Below are 24,848 nucleotides of genomic sequence, written 5' to 3' on the forward strand. Positions count from 1 at the left end.
AACGACAAAACTAACGAGATAATAAAATGCCGCCTGCAACGTGATCAAAACATATATCATGGAGCCAATTTCAGCACCTCCGGAAAATTGAAAGGGCAATTTAAGATCAGCCGACCTCTTAGCTGGAAGACCAACACTTTTTTAGTTTAGTTTTATTCAAGATTCATTAAAACCTGTTTTTTTTTTTCTATTTTGCCAGGAGATAATTCTTTAACGTGTGTCCGATTTTTTCCTCCATCCACCCCTCTACTATCCCACCCCTAAGAAATCGCAGCAATTGAACAGTTTGTCATTTTTTTCGACGTGCACGTGACGTGCACGCTGAAGTGCTCTTTCCACTAATCCAAATAACCGCTATGGCTGGGCAAACAACTTGATTCAGGCTGAAGCTATTTTGTTTGAAAAAGCTACCGCATCTTTCACATTCTAATTCGGCTGTCAAGAATCAGACAAAATATTAATAGAACTGAACGTCAAGTGAAAAAAAAAAAAAAAGAAATGTTACCTTAAAAACCAAGGATTCACTTTGATTTTATACATTTGTCACTCCTTCTCTGCCGGACCTCGCCGGTGGAAGATTCGATCTACTAGTCGAAATTTCCGTTTGTACTAGCGTTGTATAGTTGCATGGTTGTGTTTTTTCGGTCTTTAGATTAGTTCCAGTTCAAGTTTTTGGCCGATAGTCGCTGGGGGTTAGTTTCCAAAGAAACTATGATGCTGCTGGTAGATGGTGGAGTGGAATGAGTTAGCCTGTGTACAGCCTACCCCCTCCCCTCAGAAAAAAATCGATTTTTCCTGAGGGGAGGGGGCGGCTGTCAGCAGGCTAAGTGGAATTTTATCGGGTTTTTTTTTTTAAAGTTGATATGGTAGTTTAACGATTGGCTCTGACGAATTAATCCACCAATGCCAGCACTCGATCAACTCTGTTCATTTTGTTGAGGACTTAACTACTTTTTCAGGTGCCCCCGAGAGGCGTTTCAAGAAAAGTACGACGGAGTTATTTTTATCAGTACAGACGAGGCAATTTTTATCAGAAGTTATTATAGCACTGAACACCAGTATTGCAGAAATTTATCTATTTGCCCGTAACAGCCTAGCTTTGCAGTCATTAGTCATCTCCCTATGATATTGGCCCGTGTGCTTGCTCATGTTGTCCAGGGAGTAAAATGCTGCACCTTGCAGAGTTTTCTTATGGAACAACTTTTTTTTTTGCAGTTAGGTATAAATGCATGTGGAAGTGTAATTCCTATTCAAAAGCTGCAAAAGTGCCAAACCGACCCTGGGACTGAAAAGCCTTTCCTTGTGTCTCAGTTTCATTGTGACGGACCAGTTGTTGCAGTCGTATTAATACTGAGAGCCAACAGTGGCGTTTATATCAAATTGTTTCGTTTATAGCCCTTTTTGGGGAAAAGACCAGATGTGTCTAATGTGAGCAGACGGTGTCTGGAGAAGAGATCCGATTGTTTTATTAGCCCAAAGTACCTGAATTAGAACAAACAATAGTTGACCTTTGATCAGTTTGGACTTTGAACCTTTCATCGTCATCCCAGGCTTACTGAGGCCGACAGTGTGTAGACGAGGAGCCAATAGGCAGCGAGAAACTCAAACATCTCATAGCTTCTCATCGAACATGTATTGAAGTCGAGTGATTTTGTCTCGCTCCGCGTTCGCCTGTGAAACGCATAAAAAATAAATAATGTCTGTTGTGCTCCTGGCGAATTGAATCCACAAATTAGTTGACCCTGTAAAAGGTACGACGCGACAATCGCCGGCATCGCCGTCATTTTTCTTCGGGGGACCCCTGGGATAGTCAGTTTATGCTTTGACGTGATTGGCGCTTCCAGGTTACAAGTTCGCGCGTTGTCCTCGCGCGTTTCGACGCGAACCATCCGCAAAAGTAAGCTGAGTCTGAAATGTCAGGGAAAGGCTAATTTTTTTTTCAGAGTATTGCAAATGTCCGTCAGTCTCTGCAGCCTCAAGGGTTTCCAAGCTAAAACCGGTCCCTCTTCGAGTCGACTTCTTTGTTTCCCGCCTTTTTTGCCCCAAGGTCAGGGTTAAACAAGGGCGTGTGTTGTGAGCGTCGCGTGACGTAACAGCCAAGCCATAAATTTGCGTGGATTACGCCGGCTCGCATATTATTTGTAAACAACCTTGAAGATGGATGGAAGCTGACCCAAAGTTAAACCGGAAAATATGCATGAAACCGAAGACCAAGGGTATGTCGACGATCGAGTGCGTGATTTCAGTTCTTTGTTGATGAAATCGGTGATATTTTTTCGAAGTCTTTGCAAGCAGGAACTAAATTGTGCCGTTGTTTTTCTTTCCCTTTCGCATTTTTCGCAGTTCTGCCGGCGCTGATCAAGAGAGAGGGACTTGGTTTTCTGGCTGGTTTAATTGGTGTCCAACGTCGGAAAGATTGCTGGAGATCGCAGAATCGAAAATTTTAGAAAGTAAGAGTGGATTTTATACTCGTCAGTACAAAAACATTGCAGAGATCCCTTTAAGTTAAGCTTACGTAATAAGTTTTGTGTACGTGCATATACACCGAGTGATCGATGAAATCAATCTTCCGTTAAATTTCATGTAAGGTAGGGTGTAACATGCAATTCTTTCATAATTTGTGTTTTTGTACACCTTTAAAAAGATAATAATTATACTGCTACTAAGAAGGTCTTTCTTCAGAATTAAGTAAATACAGTCTAAAGTTCACTTCCCATGTTTCTTATAAATACATGATAACCGGCGGCCATTTTTATTTGTCAATTCTTCACTGATTCTTTGTTGAACACGATCGTGTTTGTTTTTCTTGGAGGGGAATATTTTCGTAAGATAAATCGAATTTCTACGGACACCAACTCTTTTTCAGCTCCTGTTCTCCAAAGGAAATCGCAAGGATCAACGGAACACTAAGCTATTACGTTTGTTATTGCAAACCTCCCGTGGTGCCACTTGTAAGGACTACAGATAGAGGACGATGAAGAAACTTTTGTCTCAACAACTAATTATGGAGGATTATATTGATAACTGCCATCTTATTTTCTCTTTCTATACCAGAAATCCGATGTTACTTTGAAAGCGAATTTGTACCTTTGGGAAACGGCCAGAGGATATGGACATTAAAATTCAACCCGAGTGCTAAAAGAACACCTCTAGTCTTAGTTCATGGATTTGGAGGAGGTGTGGGTCTCTGGGCAATGAATGTGGACAACCTAGCCGAGAACAGAACTGTGTATGCGTTTGACGTGCTGGGATTTGGACGAAGCTCGCGACCCTCGTTAAGCAGCAACCCAGAAGAAGCCGAGGAAGAGTTTGTGGACTCCATTGAACAGTGGCGTGAAAAGATCGGCTTGGAAAAGTTTGTTCTTCTCGGCCACAGCCTTGGTGGTTTCTTAGCGAGTTCCTATGCTATCAAATACCCCTCCAGAGTGAAGCATCTAATTCTCGCGGATCCTTGGGGATTCCCGGTGAAACCTACCGAGGAAAACATCAATAGACACATACCAGTATGGGTTAAATTTTTAGGAGCTGTTCTAAGTCCTTTCAATCCATTGGCAGGATTGCGGGCGGCTGGGCCGTGGGGTACGTATTAAACTATTTGACTGTGTGTTCCAAGCAGAACTTTCTTCTCATGAGTGATGGGGTGTGGCCGGCGGGCACATTCGGGGTATTAAAGGCCTTTGTTGGGCTAAAGTGAATCTGAAACAAAAGGGAACCTGTTGCAGCCAGTTTTTATGGCACTCATTACTTCAAACACTATTTTTCCCCCTCTAGTGAACACACTAGGACAGCAAAATGTCCTACATTTTCTTGAGTTATTTTGTGAGAATGTAACAAAGATGCCTGAGCTTCCTGCTTTCCAATATTCTAATAACTTAATATTTCAAGTGGGGAGGGGATGGTGAGGGGAGGTGGCTTGTTTCTTTAAGACCTGAAAATGTGAGCTTAATTAACAGAGGAAATGAATAAATTGCAAGATGTTTAGCCATGTTACAATTTTTTCCCTATTTCTTCTGTTTTCTGTCACTGTGGAAATTCTGCTTTCGTCTCTTTACCCACCTCCTTCATGCTTGTTACACTATTTTATCCCAGATTTCTGCTCACTGTTCCTCTAAACACTATATGGCACTTAAATGAGATTTAAATCCTTTTCTTTGCAACAGGCCCATCACTGGTGCGGCAATTTCGACCTGACTTTCAAAGGAAGTTCTCCAGCATCCTGTCAGATGACACCATTTTCAACTACATTTATCATTGCAATGCTCAAGAACCAAGGTTAATGGGGCTTACAAGTTACAAGTTTGTTGTAATTATCCTAGCCTGCATAGCTGGCGGTTTTGTTCCCGCTGGCCCCATTCCTCTCACGGCTTCGCCGCCAAGACTTTTGACCCCACACAAACAAAACCACCAGCTACACAGGCTATAATTATCGTTGTTTAGTACGTAACATTTTTAACAGTATGTTACTGAAAAGAAAAATCTGTAGAAATGGTGTAGTGCATGCAGCCAAATCCGCCAAGAGGTTGCTTGAATTTTGCAGGAAGCTGTGAAGAAATGATCCCAGGCTGGAATGAGGAGTGCTTGTGGTACCTTTTGGGTTTAATATTCATGGTCTGGCACCACTTAGGGCATGACCACCCTTACTGACTCCTTTTAGTGTATAAGCTTGATGAAATATGACAAGAATTGTATTCTACTAATAATTATTGATAACATAACTCATTTTCAGAAATTTATTCTTACCCCTTATAAGAAGAGGTGGGGAGGGGGCAGATTCTGCCCACAGCAAGTTTGAACCTGAATAACTTTTTTAATATTTGAGCAAACACCTGAAACTTCAGGACTTTTTCAGAAATTTATCTGGGAAAAATTTGATGTGGTTGTTTAGTGTTGGTTGACTTTGATGTTACCATGGCAACCAATTTTTGCCTGGCACATTTTTTCAGAAAATAGAAAATTCCTATTCTTCCCACAAGTTTTACTGGTTTAGTTGATATTAGTGTTTCTTTAGTGGTTTTGATTACTTTTCGTTCAATTTTGGTGCTTTCCTGAAGTTTTGGTAAAATCCAGAAATCCAAAATGGCAGATCGAAGATGGTTGCCATTTGGCAATCGTGGCCTAATTTCCATTTCATGTGACATCATCACTTCGTGTTGCAGACCTGAAAGGAGACATCTTTGGACATACTATCTATCTCACATGTCTTTTATACTTGCAAAGTTATGGAGCTCCACCCTCAGGCCCCAGAAGAAAAAAACAACAACCCAGTCTAGAAAGGGTTAAGGGTGATTTATGAGTATAAGCCATGCTCCCAAAACAAGATTCCTTTTTTTCCATATCACCTCATCAATGTTAAATTAAATGGGGATGCCCTCCCCTCTCCTCTAAACAAACATTTGAACTGTACTATTTCTAACCTGCCAACTGCAGTAGACTCATGATTTGTTGGTTGACTCATCACATTATAATTTGCTTGTTTGCAGTGGGGAAACAGCTTTTAAGAATATGACAATCCCATATGGCTGGGCCAGACATCCCATGATTTATAGGATTGGAAATATTGACAGAAACATTCCTATAACAATGATTTATGGATCACGATCGTGGATTGATAGCGCCTCAGGCCGAGAAACAAAGGAAAGACGCAGTGGATGTTATGTTGATGTTCAAGTGATAACTGGTGCTGGACACCATGTGTATGTAGACAAGCCTAACAAATTCAATGAGTTGGTTGAGAAAGTGTGTCAAAATGAGGATGAAGGTGCTGTGCAAGTTGTTGCAGAATCTGCAGAGTCTAGTAATGAGATCTAAAGGCCAAGGTGTCAGTTAAGTCTTGGCATTTTACAAGTTACATTGATTTGTAAACAGTGACAAAATTGATGGTTGAAAAATAAGACCTCTTTGGTACACTGAATAAGTCCCAACTGCAAACTGTGTTAACGTACCTATTAGGCATAAGAATATTGCTTGCTTTGAAACAAAAATCTAATATATTTTTAATTAGTTATAATCGAATTTATGAATAAAATAGTTGTTAATGTTATTGTAAGTTGTCATTTTACATGTAATGCAAACTGATCAATATTTATTGTTGCCACGAAAGTCCAGCTTATGCACACAGGTAGGATGTCACATTTGTAGGCTTTTAATTTTCTGAAAACAAAATAATAGAAAACAGTAGGAAACAACTGCTTTATACTCCCATGTCTGGAAACATCATGGGTACTCTTGGGGGAGTTTACTAAAATTAAATGTTAAATATGTCAGGTAGGTCCCTGGAGAAATCCAAAAGTTCCAGTTTTCAAACAGTTGTACCACACCCAATTATTGGAATGCTATTTTGAAGCCTACCAATAACAATTTGGTACTGGCCACTACAAATTAAATGTACTCAAGAAAGTCTAGCCTGCAAGCAAGCTCTCAGGGAAGAGGAGGAACAGGGATGGGAGAAGGAGAAAATTCTTACAACCTTCACAAATAGAAACTCTGCTTTACACCATTTTTTGTATCGTCAACACGAAGCTAGCGAAGAGTAATGACGTAAGCACCAAATTCAATATCCACCAATCAGCATTTTGCATCGACTTTTTTGATGCAGATACTCAAATTCCCGAGACATCGTTGCAAGCTCTCCTTCTTACTTAGACAAAGAGTAGGCTGGGATATTTTTTTAATTCCAAGTCAAAGTAGCTGCTTCTTGTTGGTCCTTGTTCAAAAATCCAGAAATTGGATTAATTATTTTCCTAGATTAAAAATGTTATTCGGCTTTGCTTAATTTTTTTAAGATTATTGCCAATTGTACTCTATAGTTACCAATGATTACTTTAACTGTACATGAATTATTTACTCAATCAGTCTTATTAAGACAACACTATTTAAATTGTGTGTGCCTGCCAAGCTGAAATATTTGAACCACGTATGGTAGTACCATTCCTAATTCGTGGATTTGTTCCAAGGTTGTGCATGATTGTTGTCTTCCTAGTATCCTGATTAAGACCATCCCCTCTTTCTCAAAATTACTGCCATCATTGCTATGCCAAGTTTTGGGTCACTCAGCCAGAGTAGAACAAACACTTAAGCATTAAAGAAATAAAGGAATTTGAAACCAGAAGATGGGACAACCCATAGGCTCGATTTCCGCCGCTCACTCGGGTCTGGGCTTTCCTCCCCGAGAGAGACTCTCAGGGAGGTAAGCCCAAACCCGAGTGAGTGGTGGAAATCGAGCCTAGACAACCCAGCACCTGGTGAAAACAACAGCTGTGGTCGCAAAACCAAGGTGGATTTAAAAAAGGGTCAGTGGTTTGGAATTTGTAAAATTAAAGTATCCATGATACTTTATACAAAAACTGAATAGGCGAACTCACTTCCCACAGCTTCCAACTATTGCAGTGAGACGTACATATACTTTCGTAATTTCTAATAACAAAATACATGACTTTGTACAGTGTTGTTTGTTGTTGTTCATGCTGCTGCAGTTTTTAATTTTATTAATTTTTGCCTAATGAATTGCTACAAGCTATGCTGAGTTTTACACACCAAGCACATGTAAATTTCAAAGTGTTTACTGTTCTGTGTCGGGTTTACACTGCAAGTCAAAAATAAAAGTCTTGTGTTATAACAGTTTCTTGAGCCTTTAATGTGTGAACATTGCCAGTTAGAATCTGGCTAAAGTGAAGCTAAGATATATAGCACTTGTAAAGACTGAGAATACAAAATAATGAAAAGTAATTTTCAAGATGCCTCTTGCCTCCAAATGTTTGTCTTAGATTTGATATTAAAGCCAATTCTTTGAAAAGTTCCATTCATACAGTCAACTCCCGTTTTAACAGGCACCTCTGGAACCATGGTTGTGTCCAAAACAGAGATAGTCTGTAATAGTGGTTATGTTAACCGTTGTAATTGTTCTCTCTGGGTCTTCAACTTTATTCTGTAGTAACATGGTGTCCATTATAGTGAGGTGTCTGCAAAGCAAGAGTTGTTTGTATTTATTAAATATGTGTGTTTACATTTAAGCTTTAATGAGTAGATTTTCAGAAGACCATCTTGGTGTCAAAAATTCATAGATAGCTGTCAAATATTGACAGAATTATGGCATTATGTGCTAATTATTAGCACTCTAAGGTTAAAACAGACCAATCGAAATTAATTTATTCATACCTACCTGCAAAATGTAAAAAAAAAAATTTATACCCTTGGTATCACACTACAGATAATTTGCAGTGTGATTAACACGCAAAGCCATACAGCTATATTATGCTACCGAGCTGGGAGCTGATCAATACACAAATCACTCTGAATATTTAGCTTTCATGTAAGGTTTAAATAAAAATTAAAACAAACTTAAGTCACAAGCATGTTGTAGAAACAATTTCTGCAACAACTATAAGAAAGTCATAATTTTATCTGTTATGTACAAGCTTAAGCATTCTTATATGCATGCTTCTATGCAGGGAAAAAAACAACTTTTTAGTATACTTAACTTATACATCTGTGACAACCAAATGATATTGTTGCAATTTTATACATAAACAGTCATCTGCAATTCTATTTGTCAAATTGGTACCATTAAACTTAATGTCTACTAAAAACATCCGCTATCCAAAGTGATGGTCAGCCAGCAATTACATGTATAATTTACCCAAAACGGCCAAAATTTCGGTTAAACTGATTGAAATGCAAATGGAAGCATGGATCAAATGGAAATTTTCCGGACCAAATGGATGACTGTCGGAGGTATTTAACTTTTTCCATGTAAACTGGTTGGAACAGTAATCACTGTTCCATTTGCACAAAATTTCTATTTTTGCACTTTGTTGTCTTCTTGTGCCATCACATGAAAAAAAAAACCCTTTTCGTTTGACACAGAAAGTTCCAACATTTTCAGTTAAAAATAACTCCAAAGGTTGTCTGTTTGTTCCAGAAAATTTCCGTTTGATCCATGTGTACCATTAACATTTAAAGCAGTTAAACTGAAAATTTTGGCTAAATGGACAAAGTCCCAGGAAACCATATTTGTCAGCTTGTGTGATATAAATAACCATTGTTGTCATCCTATGCTGGTCGCTGTTGTGGTAAAATTTTTCTTGCTTTGAAATAGTCTGTTAACTGCTTGGGTACCTCAGCCAGCACTTCCTTGGCCAATGCTGCAGGAGAAACCTAAAAGTAAAAGAAAACTGTTACAATAAATTATGCAGTGTGAGATTCCAAGATAATCCTTGAAGAAAATAGGCACAGTACAGTAAAAACCCGCATATAAGAACCTAGAATTTTCAAAGTCAGGCTGAACAGGTTCTTATATTTTAGGGTAGTTTTTCACAATTCAGGCTGATTAGGTTCTTAATAGGTTCTTATTTTTCAGAGGTTGTCGTAGTGTAACCATTGGCAGAAATATTATACCACTAATACAAAATGGTTTAGCACTAGTGAAATCTAGTGAAAATCCAAACAAATGTAAATCAAAGAAAACATATACACAATAACTTTTTGTCAGAAGTTTCTCACACAATTGAAATCCAGAATTTTGACCATCAAGATTGGAGTGATTGTTTTTGTATAAGAACCTAAAAATTAAGTATTTTTCTTTGCCAGGCTGAACAGGTTCTTATATTTTGGGGTATTTAAATGCCAAATTTCAGCCTGCAGGTTCTTATATGCGGGTTTTTACTGTAACACCAACGCTGCTGCCTAACAGAAGCTCTGTAGCCTGGGACAACCAAGAAAATACTTTGGGTACCATGGAATAGTTTTCTTCCTGTGTTAACTATGTCAAGGGTAGTCATGGACACGATACCAGAACCTCAAGAAAGGGTGATCTCATCACGTCTATAAGTACATGAAAAATTCAGGCCTCAGAACTTCCACTCCAGTGCTACCCGTCTGTGAAACGGAATAGAACTGTCCCTTAGAGATACCTCTTCACAGAAGCGCTTTATAAGAGACCTCCAAATTAAAGGAAGATCATACTGGCAAATTCTGTTGCCAAACATTTTAATACTGACTATACGTATTAATTTCTTTAAATTTGTACATTCAATAGTTTAATTTACCTGTCAGTTTTAGCATAGTTTAGGGAGGTCCACCATGTAAACTACTGAGTCATCAGTAAATTATTATTGATGTCACCCTCATTAAATAAAGTGTTATAATATGTTTTGCATCAGGACCTAACACTTCACATGTTGGGCTCCTAACTTCTCAGTTTTTGGCCTTGTGGGCTCCTTGAAATTTTTCTTAGGCATAGGCCTTGGACTCCTTAAACATTGTCACATACAATTAATTATTATTAGATACATTTTGAACTTTACATTTTTGAACTTCCTAAAGGGGACAAATTGAACAATATCCCTTTGAGCAGACTTGCCACCTGACATCAACCTGCAGATCATAAAAATAACCCTTAGGCTGGTATTTAATTAATAAAATTATATTATAATTATTATTCTGATTAAAAAACAGCAAGATTATTAAACTGAACCCAAAACAACACATAATTAACAGATTTGCCCATAGCCTTTTATTTTTTCAAAGTGAGGCCACATCTGAGGCCTCTTTTCAAATAGCACCCTCCCCCCCTCCAAAAAAGAAAGAAAAAAGTAGAACAGAGGGGGTGTTTATTCCATCTACTCAGATATATCAGAGATAACTCAATTGATGGCCTCACGAGTTCACAGTTTTTGTCTTTACTATTTTCTCGAATTAATGCCCACTTGAAAAACTCAGTTTTCTGTAAAAGCCCCAGGGTATAATTACACTATAAATTTTATGTGCAAAGAAAACACAACTTTCACATGAAAGACTGTAGGCAAGTCATAATGGCCTTGATGAGTGCCCATTGCCGTTTACATACACTCCATCATCGCTGTCCAGTTCTTCCATCATTGTAAAATCAGCACCTCCGACTCCAACAATAATGATTGACATGGGAAGCGCTGACGCTGCCACAACTGCGTGCCTTGTTTGATCCATATCTGTGATTACACCATCAGTCAGTATGAGCAGTATGAAGTAGTTCTGGAAAGTATGAAAAATTATCACATGTTAGTTGCATGACTCTTGTATGGACACACTTGGAACAACTCACTAGTGCTGTTCAATGGTTACATGCATTGTACATGATCAATATTTTGTCATATAAATTATACCATGCATTAAACGGGCCTTATTTTGAGAATAACAATTATAATATTATTGATAGTACTAACAATAAAAATTATAATTTATATTGTTGCTTTCAGTAGTTTTCAACAAAAGTACAATTAACTTACATTATTTTGTAAGATTTGAAAGAAATGTGACGTCATGTTATGTTTTAAGCCAGTGAATTTAAGCGGTAGATATATTTTTTCAGTCATATGTCACATGAACCTAATTTAATAGTAGCTCCCTTGAGTCTCCTCAGTACAGTAGCTCAGTGGTAAAGCATCCGAACTAGTAATCAGAAGGTCATAGGTCCGGGACTCCTGTTGGGAGAACACAGATTTTCTTTATCCAAGCACTGCCTTATGTCTGTGTCACTGACTGAAAAACTTTTTTGACAGAAACTTATCATTGTGTTCTAGCTTACTAACTTACTGTAGCAGTTGGAGTTTGAGCTGCTTGCTGTGCAAAGTGTGCGACATGGTTGATAATAGGTGAGATGTTAGTCGGACCATAAAGCTGGACACTTTGAATACAGGTTTGATACGCTTGGACTAAACCAGGGAGACCTACAAATCAATAGATCAGCAACGTTACTCTTAATAATATATTCATTGGTAATTCTGGCATGTATTTCTCAAAGCTCCTGAAAACATTTTGGGCCCAAAAATCTGTATTAAATTTTTAGGTGCACAATGTTCATTACCAGCAATTCAATTTTTGATAATTTTTAAAGAAAATGTGGAAAACTTCACAAGATTAAGAAACACATTGGGCTAGTTTGGGTAAAATTGAAGAACAGCTCCCCCACAAATCTGTCAACCGACCATTTATTGAGAGTCGGCCGATAGGTTTAAAGGGAGCTGAACTTCTTCATTTTTTCCTTAGTTTGCAAAAAAACTACTGACTATAAAAACTTCCATGATAATCATATTGATAAAAAACTGATTTTAAAAACACTGTTTGTTCGGGCTGTGAACTCACGGACAGTAGTTTTATGGAGAAACAGATCCCAGGATATGCTCTGGGTTTAGGGTAGGGGAAGGTCTCACACCAGTCACAAGTGGCCCACAAGGCTGCCACCCCTTGACCTGGTTTCAGCAGCACAAAGCAGTTCTGATGAGTATGTATTACTACTTCCTCAGGATGGGATGCTAGTCCATTGCAGTATCACCCCGGCATTGTGTCGCCATGCAGTGCCTATTTTTATGTCACATGGTTGAAGAGATAAGATGTGGAGGGATTTTAAATATTTCTCGTCTAAGAAAACAATACAACAGCAGGGGCTATGCCTCTACTAATCAGATCTATGTATGTCTCATGTGCTACCCAATACAGAGGTCTGGGTTAAGCATAGTCAGTACTGTTTGACATTTTAATATGTAACCTCTGTCAGTCACTATACCTGCACAGTAAGGATTGCTGGGGTTAAAGTTCAGTGGAAACTGATGCGAAACCTGAAAGTGGGGAATAAAATAATATCGGTAAATAGATTAGGAAAAACACAAGATGCTGATGGGGGCATCCTTATAGTGACACATAAACTCAGTGTTTTATGATAACCCAGGATTTTGGCACTTCTTGTGGAAAATAACCTCATGGAGTTGAACCACAGTGTTCTATGGGATATTCCATGCAATGTCCATGGTCAGGGTCCATGGGGTTATTTCACAGAGGTTAATAATTAAAACCAGGTGCAGGTGAATGATTTGAAGTCTCTTGTAGTATGTTATGTTGTCCTAGGACTTTACTCACATTAATTTCACCACCATACAAAATGGCATGGGTTACTAAACAAGGCAGGTCCTCAGAAGACTAGAGATATACCCTTTGCATGTTTAACAGAATAGTAACTGATTCAGAGGCAATTAAGATATAGTTTCATTTAAATATTTACCTGGAATGAGGGTGGAATTCTGGCCCCAAATCCAAATGATGGAAACAATTTGTCACTATTAAGAGCAAGAGAACATAAAACAAAATATGCATAAATAAAATAATTACTAATAAAATAAATGCTATTTTGAGCTATGTCAAGATTACACTTTTTGAAACAAATTCCATCTAGTATATATGCACTCACAAACAGCTGGACGGGTATGGAATTATTTCAACCCCAGTTGTACCAATGAAGAGTTTTGTGCAATCTTGCCCACTGCAGATTGTGTGTGTTTCTGACTTTTAGACTTAAAAAGTGGTATGTAATTTGAGTACGGTCAATTCCAGAAAAAAAATCCATACCCACCCCAAGGAAGGTCATCAGAAATTCCTCGGGGGGCCGGGGGGGGGGGGGGGGGGTGCAAACTGGAACTGTACATTTCAAAGAGCAAACTGCTCATTGTTACCTGTCATAATCCTGAATGATTTCTCCCACAGCAGTTAGAGCCTGCATGTATTCGTTTGGTGCATAAGGGTTGATGTAGTGAAGAGAAGTGGCTTGGTTAGGCTCACCATTAGAAGCTGTAAAGTCTATGCCAACCTGTAAAGCCACAGTAACAATGGCTTGTTAAATCAGTGAAATTTTCAACATCCATATATGAAATCAATTCAAGTCATGTTTATTGTTTAGAACACTACTTTGTGTAGCAGCCTAAACAATGTTTTCCCTGCAGTAGAGAAAAATAATAATTATAGAGAACCTTGCACAAAGGCAGATAATTTACTGGTATATGTTAAATAAAATTACATTCAATTTGTGGTCTTTTTAGACAGTCCAATTTTACAGATCCCGATTGTTACAGTACCCTTTTAGATTCATGTTGTCAAATCGACAACCTAATCCTATCAAGCAAAGCAAGTAAAAAGCAAAAAAGACCCTCAAACATACAGACGTAATACAGCCTTGTGGGATTGAACGGGGAAAAAAAGCTGGATGGCACAAAACTGAAAGGAAGGTGGCTCATTCTTCACCAGAATGTTTACACAAGGAAGGAAATCCCCTTTAAAACATTTTATAGCTTCTTAGAACTCACTGTAAAGTTCAGTTGGCAGCCACCTTGGATGTAGTCTAGAAATGATGATACTTTGACAACCTGATAATAAAAGGAGTCCAAGGTAACACAACAGTTAAAATAAATACATAATTATTAAAAAGGGGGTTAGTTTCTCAAGAAACTGTGGTGATGCATTGGTGAAGGAGTGTAAACGAATGTTTGGGTTTATCAGCAGAGTTGATAACTAAAAGGTAATTTGGCCACTTGAGTATTAACCCATACATGCCAACCCACGGAGTTCAAAAATCGGGAGACGTCCAGAAATCTTCAGAGGCAGCCAGCAAAACCGTGTCAGCAACAGCGAAGAGGGGCTGTGGAATTCAGCCTTCAGTGGGTGGGGGGGGTTTAGGGGCAAAAAAGCGTAAGTCTCCCGCCAAAGCAGGAGAGTTGGCATCACTGATTAGCCCTTCGTCAGAGTGACTTACAAAGGGATAATGTTCAAAACCATAACGTCAGCACTCAAAGCTCTTTACGATGGTCAAATTACCTTGAATTCTCTCTCACTAACAAAGGACTAATGCCTGAAATGACAGCACTCAAAGCTCTTTACGGTGGTGAAATTACCTTGGATTTGCTCTGACAAATGACTAATGCCTGAAACATCAGCACTTAAATCTCTTAGTTTACATAATGGTCAAATTATATTATAAGTTTGTCATCAACTCTGTTGATAAAACCAACATTCATACAATCATGTAACTCATTGAGTAGTTGTTTTAAATTACATTATTATTAATTAATTATTAATAATACTTTTTACTTAATCCTGAATATTCATGCGAGTCTGTGTCAGGGTTCATAAAAAAAACCAATAAACAAGGAAACAGTAAGATTAATTTTGATTATATTTTTTTGATGACGTACCTCACATCTTGTAACGCAAACTAATCCAGAGTTTTTGTATCCTTTCTTTTTCTTTTGTTTCTTTTCATTTATGCACGGCCATTGATGCTGAAAATTTAAAAGATATATTGACATTGGAACTGCCAACTGGGGATTCTTTGATAAAGAGATAATCAATAAATTTTGAAGCAAGTTGGCCTAGTGGTTAGGATGTGGGGCCAAGGTTTCAGGTTACACTGTATCCTCTCTGATTTGTGGCTTAGGTGTCTACATCATGTTTAAGGTTTTGCTCCCTTTTTGGAGCCTGCCCCATATTTTCTTTGAGGCGAGAAATGAGTAATGTAAGCCATCATCTCAGGGCTTTGGTAAAGCTGTATCAGCTAATACCCTGTGAAGAGGATACAGTGGGTTATGGAAACACACACTCAGATGAACGTTGTTTCTCGTACCAATTTGACAAAGAAACCCTGGCTCTTAAATAAAAGCCAAGGTGTGCCCTCAAAGCAGAAAGGCTACATGGCTGTCTACCTCTCTTTCACCTTCACGATCTACCTTGGGAGCAATAGTCAAGAATGTTTAGAACTAAGCAAGGGAAACGTATTGGTAGAATGTGTACATGTCCGCTGTTCAAGCCTGTGAGACAACATAGGTGTCATCTCAATAGTTTGGTGAAATGCATTGCTTAAGAAACAATCATGTGCACAGCCAGGAGTCAATAAGCTGACTTTAAGGAACTGTGGCCCTAAACAAAAGATGCCACCTCACGTTACATATATTAGAACTCAAGCAAAAAAAATTGTTTTGGAATCTAAATTCATTAAATTGAAGATCATTGGAGAAAAATATTTCTGTTACCTCCCTTGGCTGCTGAACAGAACACATCTCTCTGAGATTTGTGGTGAACGAACCAATGAAGTCATGTGACCCATCAGAATCCCAATCATAACATGAAATCTGAAAAAAATGTTTTTAATAATCATTATCAATATCAATAATTCTTTAATAATTATTTAATTCACATGAATCAGAATCAGAATCAGCAAAGGTTGTTACTGACAGACAGACAGCATATGAAAGATACTAAAAATAATAAATAATTTGATTTGCTGTTAACCGATTTACATGTACATTTATGTAGGTAACAAGTACCCAGAACAGTCACTGGGATGGTTGAATACATAACTGCTGTTGAGTTGTTTCCTTAGATAAGGAACGTTGCTCAACATAAAAAATAAAATAAAATAAAATAAGTAAATAAATAAATAAATAATAAATAAATATTATAATAAGTGACTTATTTTAAGAGTGTCGAAGTATTTAGCACTGTAGCGCTAATTGGGGACACTATAAACCAGTGAAACAAATATGCAAATTGAAATAACATTAATTACTTGGGCCGTAAGGAGGACCGAGTTAAGGTTTCGGTAGCATTATCAAATTATTTTTTCTTTTTGGGGTCACGATAGGCCGAGAGATAAGACCTTGGGCCACGAGTTATTGTTCTCGGTCTCGTTTTTTGTACTCGGCTGGTACCAGTTACGTTTTCTGTCGTGTTATCAAATTCTCGGTCGCGTTCTTTGTTTTCAGGCCGTGAGGAGTGTTTACAATATGCGTGCCAGACGTGCGAGGCATGCGAGGCATGAACAACCCCAACATAAACTGCTAACCGTTAAGCTAACCTAAGTGCTATTAGTAGGCTAACTGGAGTGCTCTTTAAGCTAACCGGAGTATTTTTTAAGCTAACCTAAGTGCCTCAAGGTTAGTTTTGTTTAACCGAAAATTTGGCAACTAAATCAGTCTATGACCTTGCGGGCCAAGATAGATAAAGATGTCTCACGTTTACTATAGAAAAAGCAATCAATGTAGAAATGGTTTCTGTCTTCAAATGAAAGGTGAATAACAAATGCTTTAACCTGAATTTCATTTAAAAATATAAACAGCAAAACATTGAAAAACATACAAGGATATAAACGTATGTGTAATGCGTAACGTTACTCTAGATCCCGGGGAGGGGGGGAGTACTCAACAGATGCTTGGGCAGGGAGGTGCGGCCCAGGGGTTCAAACCCTGACCCTGATTAAGACACAATTCTCCGATTTCCCTATCCCGTTTAAGACAGAATTCAACATTTTCAGGCCCTTTCTAAGACATTTAACCCAAAATCACACCCTGTTTAAGACTAGAATGAAATAAGAATACACTAGTTTCTTGCTGTATTTTAATGCATTGGCAATCACAATCAGCTTAAGCCATTAGGTCATGTAGGGATACCCTGTTTAAGAAAGAAAGTGATGAAATAGATACCCAGTTCAAGAAAAAACACCCTGAAAACCATACCCTATCGGGCCGCACGTCCCCGTTAAGGTAACATAAGGGAGTACCCCCCCCCCCCCCCGGGTCTATATCATATTGAAAAATACGATCCGTCATTGACCAGGCGTGACATACATATTAGGACCATACAAATGGTCTCTGTCTCTAAATGAAAGGTGAAAATTAACGTAAGGATTAAAGCCCGGGAATTATAAAAAGCATTCGTATGACAAATGTTGTTTTCCCCTGTATTTCATTCTGACTGCAAGAAATGCAATTCTATCTGGTGGTTACTTATTGCCTCACTATATCTCTGTATCTATCTATTTGGTAGCCTGCGAGCAAGCTCTCTTGGGGGTGGGGGGCGGGAGGGGGAAAGAGGATCCACCCCCAAGAGAGCTTGCTAGAAGGCTATCTATTTGGGGGAATTGGCGATGCTGGAGGTTATCACTGTTAAAAGATTGTAGGCTTTACGCACCACACAGTCAAATATGGCCCGAGTATATGCTGGAAACAGCTTCTTGTTTTGTTAAAAATCCCAACTGGTGGGAAGCAAATCAGTTGGCTATTTACAAAGCGTGGCCTTGGAGCGGGACTTGAACCTGGGGCATCCAGATTACACATCCGGTGCCCGTAACCACTCCAGGGGCGACGCGGCCTCCCACCTCAAATTGTTGGGAGGTAGATTCAATAAAACTGGGCCATGTGTAGATTAAAAGAAACTCGATGAAGAGCTCAAAAAGAAGTTCAATAAATCATTAAAGACTTCAAACAATATTTATTGAATTCATTTTCTGCCCAGATTGTTAGCTACAAGTATAAACGTTTTATTAAATTAGCCGCAGATCTCTTCATCTATGTGTAGAAGTAACGTCTCCCCCCTGGGGGTAACCCATGGAGGAGATGAGTTATCTGCAATAATCCTAGTTGCTTCATGACATGCTGACAGAACTGTATGGTTAGTATTACCTTCAGTTATTTTACTGAGGTTTTAGCATGAGCCTGAAGTTCTCCCTGTGGTGTCACCCCACATGCAATTCCTTATTTAGCTTACGCTAGTCGTGCTCAGTATTCTACTGTGCAAGCCCTCTCAATCGCCACTTTCTTGGACAACTGCAAGCTCATCACAGCCAAGCCAAACCATCCCACCATGCCAGTTAGTGCTTGCTCTCTATTTGTCTTACGACTTATTTGGTGTATCAGCAGCCTATTCAATTTACTTGTTGTATCCTAATTCACTGTGTATTTATAAACTAAGTAAGGGCAAGGAATTACTACATGTACCTGTACATGTGGTACCCCTTCAGCCCTGTACTGGAACCCTGTCAGGGGGTGGGGGGAGGGGGGATATAATTATAATTTCTTCTTTTCTGGACTGGCTGGCTGAACTTGGCCCCAGGACATTACCCCAACCAAATGACCTCCTTGCAGTACAAGAATGAAGCACACCCCAAGGCACACCCTAAGCATGGTGCCATCTGTTGAGGCCCCTTGTCCAGTGGGTTCATAAGGTCAGTGGGTTTTGTCCAAGCCTTGCCAGACTCTGTACATTCCCTGTCCAATTTCCACCCACAAGAGAGTTGAATCGTGTTGTTTCTGTGAGATGTTGTAATAATAAATTATAATTACATGTAAATGCTGCATTAAAAAAAATTAAGCAGTAATGTCTGGCTTACTTGAATGGTCCTATCATAATCTCCATTACAAATCTGCTGGACAGGAATTTGAAATGGTTTCCATCTGGGATTTAAATTGTTTTGAATAACCTGCAAGTGTGAATGATAATATTACATTTAAAACTCTGTATAACAGATACATGTAAAAAGGACAGAGATGTGCACTAGCGAGCGATGTGCCAAAGGGATGCCCTGTCTACTTGTATGTCAACCACTGATAAAATTTGCCTTTATCGAAGTCTGAAGTCTCTTAAGATAATTTAAATGCAGTTGAATGCAATTTCATTTAATTTAGCAGTTAGCACATGCTCTGAGGAGGCATTGATTACGTCAAGCCGTTGTCAGTTCATAGCGTGTAGTTTTGGACCCTCAAGGGGTTGCCAGTGTGCTCTTTTTGGCTGGGTTTATAGTGGCATTCCCACCCCCTTCCTTCCCCCTTTTTCCAATATTAATTTGATGTGATGGGTTGGGTTGCAGGGACTGTCAGCCATGGGAGTAGCACTCTGTCTAGGGGCTGGCTGGCTGCCAGTGGAGGCCCCTGGATATCCTAGGCACCCAACCTACATAATTATACTACAGCAACGAAACCTGTGTTTAATAAAAAGAACAGCAATATGCCATTAATGCTTGTTTAAGTCAATAAAGACTTGGGACTGGGAATTTCCCCCAGCTATTGTGAGCTTGATTCCAAGCTACTTAATGACAGAAAAACAAGGTACCAACTTTGATCACGCATGATTAAAGTATGTTGAGTATCTATTTGTTTCAAGGGATTTTAATAAGCATGTACTCATGACTTAATATTAATATGCTTACTTCTGTTCTATGCACAACAACAAAGGTTCCATCTTCTTTTGATCTTGAAAGCTCCAAATAGGGGTCACTCTTTCCAAGAAAATCCTGTGTTGAAATGAGAACAAGATTTCAAGCCTGGCTGTAGTAAATAATTGAGTAATCTTGACTCATCACACTTTGATTAATTAATGAAGAATTATTTTATACATTATAAGTTAATTACTGAAACAGTAAAATTCATTAACCAAAAACAACCCTAAAATGTTTTTCTTCAAAATATTTCGGCACCACATCCAGATCTGGGATGATTGATAAGTCACCAAGCAATTAAAACCTGATCCGATATCTGGACTTACTGAATAAGGAAAACAAGCCAGGCTAATCCTGGAAGTGGGCTAATGTGATGTGGACTGGGTAAAAAAGATAAACTGGTGGATAGACGCTATCTGATGTTCTCTGAGTCCTACTACTGGCAGTGTTGTAGGAAATCAGTGATCATACACAAGTGCTGAAGATTTTGGCTCCATAAAGATACGTTTTATCGCCTGGGCAAGACCATATCACCAACCTTTTTGTCTAATTTTTCAGCCCTGAACTGCAAAAACACCTCATCACTTCCCCCTGCAACTTCTTCTGCCACTACCTGACAATAAAACATAAAATACAGTTTACTTGAAAATGAAGGATAAAACTCCACCCTTGCTGCAGCGCTTCAATCGCTTGCGCCAACGAAGCAACAACAATGAAAGTGCTTCAATTGTACCAACACATTACTGTATCGGCTCAAACAGCGAGCGGCTAATCCGACACTTCGCTGACTTCATTGTTCAGCGAAACAAAAGGTTTCTATTGTTTCTCATTCAACAAAAGATCTCCAAAAGATGCCGCTAGGAAAACTGAGTTTTTTTGCATACGTTTTTTCTCGAAAACGAAGAGCAAACCAACGAAAAAAAATACAGGGCAATGTTTGTTGACTAAAACAAAGCCCACATGCAAAAATTGAGACAAATCCGCAAAAAAAAAAAAAAGCCCAACATTCGACATAAGGCGGTTATGCCCCCAGCCCTTCAATTATCTATGACTGTATATTGGCCTCTGATCTTGACTGAACCCTAAGTTCCCCAAATTAAAGTTGTAGTTCTAACTAAAGACTACCTTTGAAAGGAACCAACAGTTGCATTACATGCGATCACTCAAATAACGTGCAGTATGCACAATGTTGGACTACAACTTTTATTTACTGTAGGTAGCCATTTAAAAAATTGAAGCTTTGTTCCTAACCCACCGTGATAGTACCAGCTTGTCCAGCAGATGCCCCTTTTAACACAAGTGGTTTGGTATATGTTCCAGATGATACAAGCTAAAAAGATTAAAAAATGCAAGTGAACAACAGGTCGTCGGTGTACAGCATGTATATGCTGTGGTTCAAAATAATACTCATGTATAGTGTTTTTGGTTTCAAAAATTTTCAAACCAGTTTGATTTTTATTTCCCTTTGTCTCAAATGGTAATGAATACTACACAAAGGGAAATAAGAATTAAACCAGTTTGGAAAAAAAATTAAACCGCAATTTGTACATGTGTATGATACCCAACTTGCTTCAATGGATAGTGTATTCTAAATATTAAATTTAAATACTGTCAGTAACTATGTTAACTAATAATTTCTTTTACAAGTATACAATCATGTACAATAATTGATTCCTGATAATATTTCAAACCATCGCTGACAACTGTAAAAATTAATATTGATTACTGTTTGTGTTGAGTAGATGAAAAGTTCAGGTGGGCTAGTGCTAAATTACTAATTAGTATCTGTGTAGTGAATTAGTAAACACAGAACTACGCAGAGCTTGAGGCACAACAAATTGATTTATTGAACTACTGCACACTGAAACCTAGGGAGGGAGGGGTGGATAAAGCTAGCAAACTGACCTTTCAGCAACACTGCAACGCTATTTAAAATGACCGAACGAAGTAACTTCACACAAGACTAAAGCCACAAATGGGGGTGTGTCCCTAATTAATTGTTTTGACAAAGTCAAAACCACCAGAAAGTCCCTGCATGATCTTATAACCACCTCATTTTTTACAGTCTATAGATAAATTGACTTAGAGGAGAAACAACCTTTTAAAGTGAATCAGGTTTCAAGTTGTTGACATTCTAATGTACAACAACCCATGAATGTAATATTTTTAAACTGTATCTGCTTAATTAAGGTGATGTTGTAACATGGGACAACATTTAACACAAAATATAGTACATTGGACAACTTTCAAAACAACATTTTGTGGCCTTTGATGTGACAACGCGCTGCAAATTTTTTAAGACATAAAAAACTTGCAATGTGCTGCCACAACAAATTGCTCCCTTAAAAATTGTCTACATTTTGTATCATGCAATAACAATTTTTCATGCAACAAATTATTCTGCATGACAACCTCCTTACTAATACACATAATTTAAAATATATGTCTATCCCATTAAGAGGTAGAGCTAAAGTAAGGAAAAGATCTTTCATGACCTGTTTTAAATCACAACTATAGTAGGCAATGGCTAATATTTATTATGATCTTACCTGTCCCAAAGTGCATTCTATTTCTCCCAAGAAATCTGCTGACTTCAGGTTGCAAGAAGGACTATCAATGTCATAGATGAAAAACTTCAATTTCTGGAGTTCTTCAAAAAAGTAGTCCACAATAATAGCCTTTGAAAACCGTGGATTAAGTGTGTTGTCCAATCTTTCTGTTCGGCCAGTCTATGAAAGAGAGGAACAATGTCAAATGAAGTGCATGCATATGTAACTAAAAATATTTTTAACTTGTACACCTTACATTTTAATATTCTTTTGTCTGCATTCAAATTACCCTGGCTACTAGCTCTCCTTCAAGGTAAAGCATTCTTTTGATTTTTGAACGTAAGAAAGAGGTTAGTAGTAGGGGCTAATTTGAATGCATACAAAAGAATATTAAAATGACAGCCATTTTTGTATGAGGTTTAGGTATGGGTCGCACTTGGGCAAAGTTTTCAACTTTGCCGGCAAAAAAAACACAGAAAATTTGAAACCGCAACCGGAAGGCAAACTTTTGCTTTCAACTATCAGGGTCGCACAAGCTGAAAAACATATCTCAGTGATGACACTTTGCATAAAATCTTTGGTCAAAATTTTCAGCCCATAATTTTAGCAACATTGCTTCTTCGTCGTTCGACCAGCGAGGGTATGCCCGTCTTTCCTCAGCAGAAGATGATGACAAACTTGGTCCGCTGAGTTCGACGAGCTCCCGAGACGACGATGCAGAGGAATTCTGCGAAGGGCTCTCAATAGTTGCTTCTTCAGGACTATAATTTTGGCCTTGAGAATACATATATTGCGAATACTCTTTGCTGCCACCAGAGAAAAACGGGCAGCTGTGATAAATTGTAATAATTATAAAATCCACGTCCGTTCGCGGTAAAGAAAGAGCGCGAAGTGAAGCAGATCTCGCGCACTGTTTAATTTTATTGCACAGTTTCTGTTTGCTGTTCAGTGACAAGTGATGACAGTTTTCGCTGTGATTCCTATTGTTCAGCCAGAGTTTTCCAAAATCTGCCTGCCCCAACCAAGCACTACGGTGCCTTTGATGTTTTTGCCGATTTCCAAAAATTTTTCAAACCATAAAAGTTAGGGACGCACTAGGAAAAGTGTCTCGTTGACAGATCTTGACTGCAAAGTAAACGAATTCTCGGAAAACTTTGCTAAGTGCGACCTATGCCTTATTCAACATCCCTTGATTAATAATTATTTACAGTTTAGATCCAAGTTGGGGATAGCTGTTACAACTTTTTAAATTCATATTTGGGGCTTTGAAATATTTTAATTGTAGAATATTATGTGCCTTTTGATGAATGATGTATTTTAATATTTTGTTTATATTAAGGCTTTCTTTTCTCCTTTCTTTTTTTATTTGGGAGGTTCGATGCTAACCTCTGGTACATCCTTTTCATGTAGTTAATATTTATTATTGATTGTATGAATAAAATCTTATTATTATTATTATTATTATTATTATTATTAATTTTCCCTTCCACATGTCATGCACATCTAAACAATGCTTAAAAGTTTCTCAAACTCATTAATGAGTGATGGAATCTAAAAACAGCAGGTGATAACAGGCAGTTACTAAAAGCCACTCGACATATGTGAATGTTTAATAATAACCCACTGATTAATTTCCAGACATTCTCATTGGACGAGAGGTGTCACATGGTACAAAATCAGACAACGGTTATCAGATTAGCTAACAGTTGTCTGGTTTTGATGTCCGCCTCCCTACTTTAATTTTTCGACAAAAAAGGTCACATTTTAGGATGTTCTAGTTAAGTGACAGTTTTAACAAAAAAAATCAAGTAAGCTAGTCAGCTTGGTTTTGTTTGCCAGCATCACCACTGGCTGTTCTATATTTTTCAACAGCAATGTGCAAACGTTTCAGAAATTAATTAAGCTTAAATAAAAACCCATCAAAATTACACAGTTGCCCACGAAGCTTCGGTTTTCGTCACACTGTTCATGATCTTCGGCCAAGCACTCCGTTATACCAAATATATTAACCTATAATTAAGCTGGTATAAGAAAATGAACAATGCATTTTCTCTAAACAAACAGCTAATTGAGTAAACACACAAACATGTTCTCAAGATGGACAATGAACCGAATTTACGCGCGCAATTTACCTCGAACCAGTTGCCGTCCTTGAAAATCATAACAACTGCCATTGGATCAGACTTGGACATCACATCCTTATCCCTCAGATTCCTGCAAGAAATGTTCAGCTGAACACGAGTAACGCACTGAGACAAGCTGGGAGCTGGAGGAGGTGGGTAGGGCGTCTGCATAGTGATCGAAAAACCAAGTTAAGCTGCCTCTCCAACACGCGATCTTTACAACTCCTCGAAACACCAGAGACCGAAATCAAACAAGTTAAACGCCACATTTATTATTGTGGCTATCAAAAACTTCTGATCCTTAGTTTAAACAGAAAAGACGAATCAAAACGTTAACATCCTTGGTTTTGTTTTTCGAATTGAAGACAGCTTTGCACATGAATTTTTACCGTG

The 24,848-nt window shown here is 38.3% G+C and overlaps 2 protein-coding genes across 4 annotated transcripts; one reads left to right on the forward strand and one right to left on the reverse strand.

Annotated features, from left to right (window-relative positions):
• The first annotated feature begins 2,112 nt into the window (after positions 1 to 2,112).
• Positions 2,113 to 7,617, forward strand: LOC146473472 (1-acylglycerol-3-phosphate O-acyltransferase ABHD5-like). Of its 3 annotated transcripts, XR_014866360.1 has the most exons (6): positions 2,183 to 2,232; positions 2,344 to 2,450; positions 3,055 to 3,579; positions 4,161 to 4,272; positions 5,481 to 6,219; positions 6,269 to 7,617. XR_014866360.1 is itself a non-coding variant. In XM_085118143.1 (5 exons), exons 1-5 carry the CDS (start codon positions 2,194 to 2,196, stop codon positions 5,806 to 5,808), a joined length of 1,095 nt encoding a protein of 364 aa, XP_084974269.1. In that variant the 5' UTR covers positions 2,113 to 2,193; the 3' UTR covers positions 5,809 to 7,617. The 3 variants fall into 3 exon arrangements, 2 of the variants coding, with proteins under 2 accessions (XP_084974269.1, XP_084974268.1); XM_085118143.1 differs by having other exon boundaries at positions 2,113 to 2,216; positions 5,481 to 7,617; XM_085118142.1 differs by having other exon boundaries at positions 5,481 to 7,617.
• Positions 6,127 to 24,830, reverse strand: LOC146473473 (copine-3-like). Its single transcript, XM_085118140.1, has 16 exons — positions 24,465 to 24,830; positions 22,333 to 22,512; positions 21,039 to 21,113; positions 20,322 to 20,396; positions 19,775 to 19,858; positions 18,959 to 19,048; positions 15,825 to 15,923; positions 14,991 to 15,077; positions 14,106 to 14,165; positions 13,479 to 13,612; positions 13,031 to 13,085; positions 12,539 to 12,590; positions 11,569 to 11,702; positions 10,844 to 11,007; positions 10,302 to 10,371; positions 6,127 to 9,153 (listed from the first exon to the last, which is right to left on the reverse strand). The coding sequence occupies exons 1-16, from the start codon at positions 24,624 to 24,626 to the stop codon at positions 9,049 to 9,051; spliced, it is 1,626 nt and encodes a 541-aa protein (XP_084974266.1). The 5' UTR covers positions 24,627 to 24,830; the 3' UTR covers positions 6,127 to 9,048.
• Positions 24,831 to 24,848: the final 18 nt, after the last annotated feature.

The sequence above is a fragment of the Pavona decussata genome, unplaced genomic scaffold (assembly GCF_977016875.1).
Source record: "Pavona decussata unplaced genomic scaffold, jaPavDecu1.1 SCAFFOLD_93, whole genome shotgun sequence".
NCBI classification, from domain to species: Eukaryota; Metazoa; Cnidaria; class Anthozoa; order Scleractinia; family Agariciidae; genus Pavona; species Pavona decussata.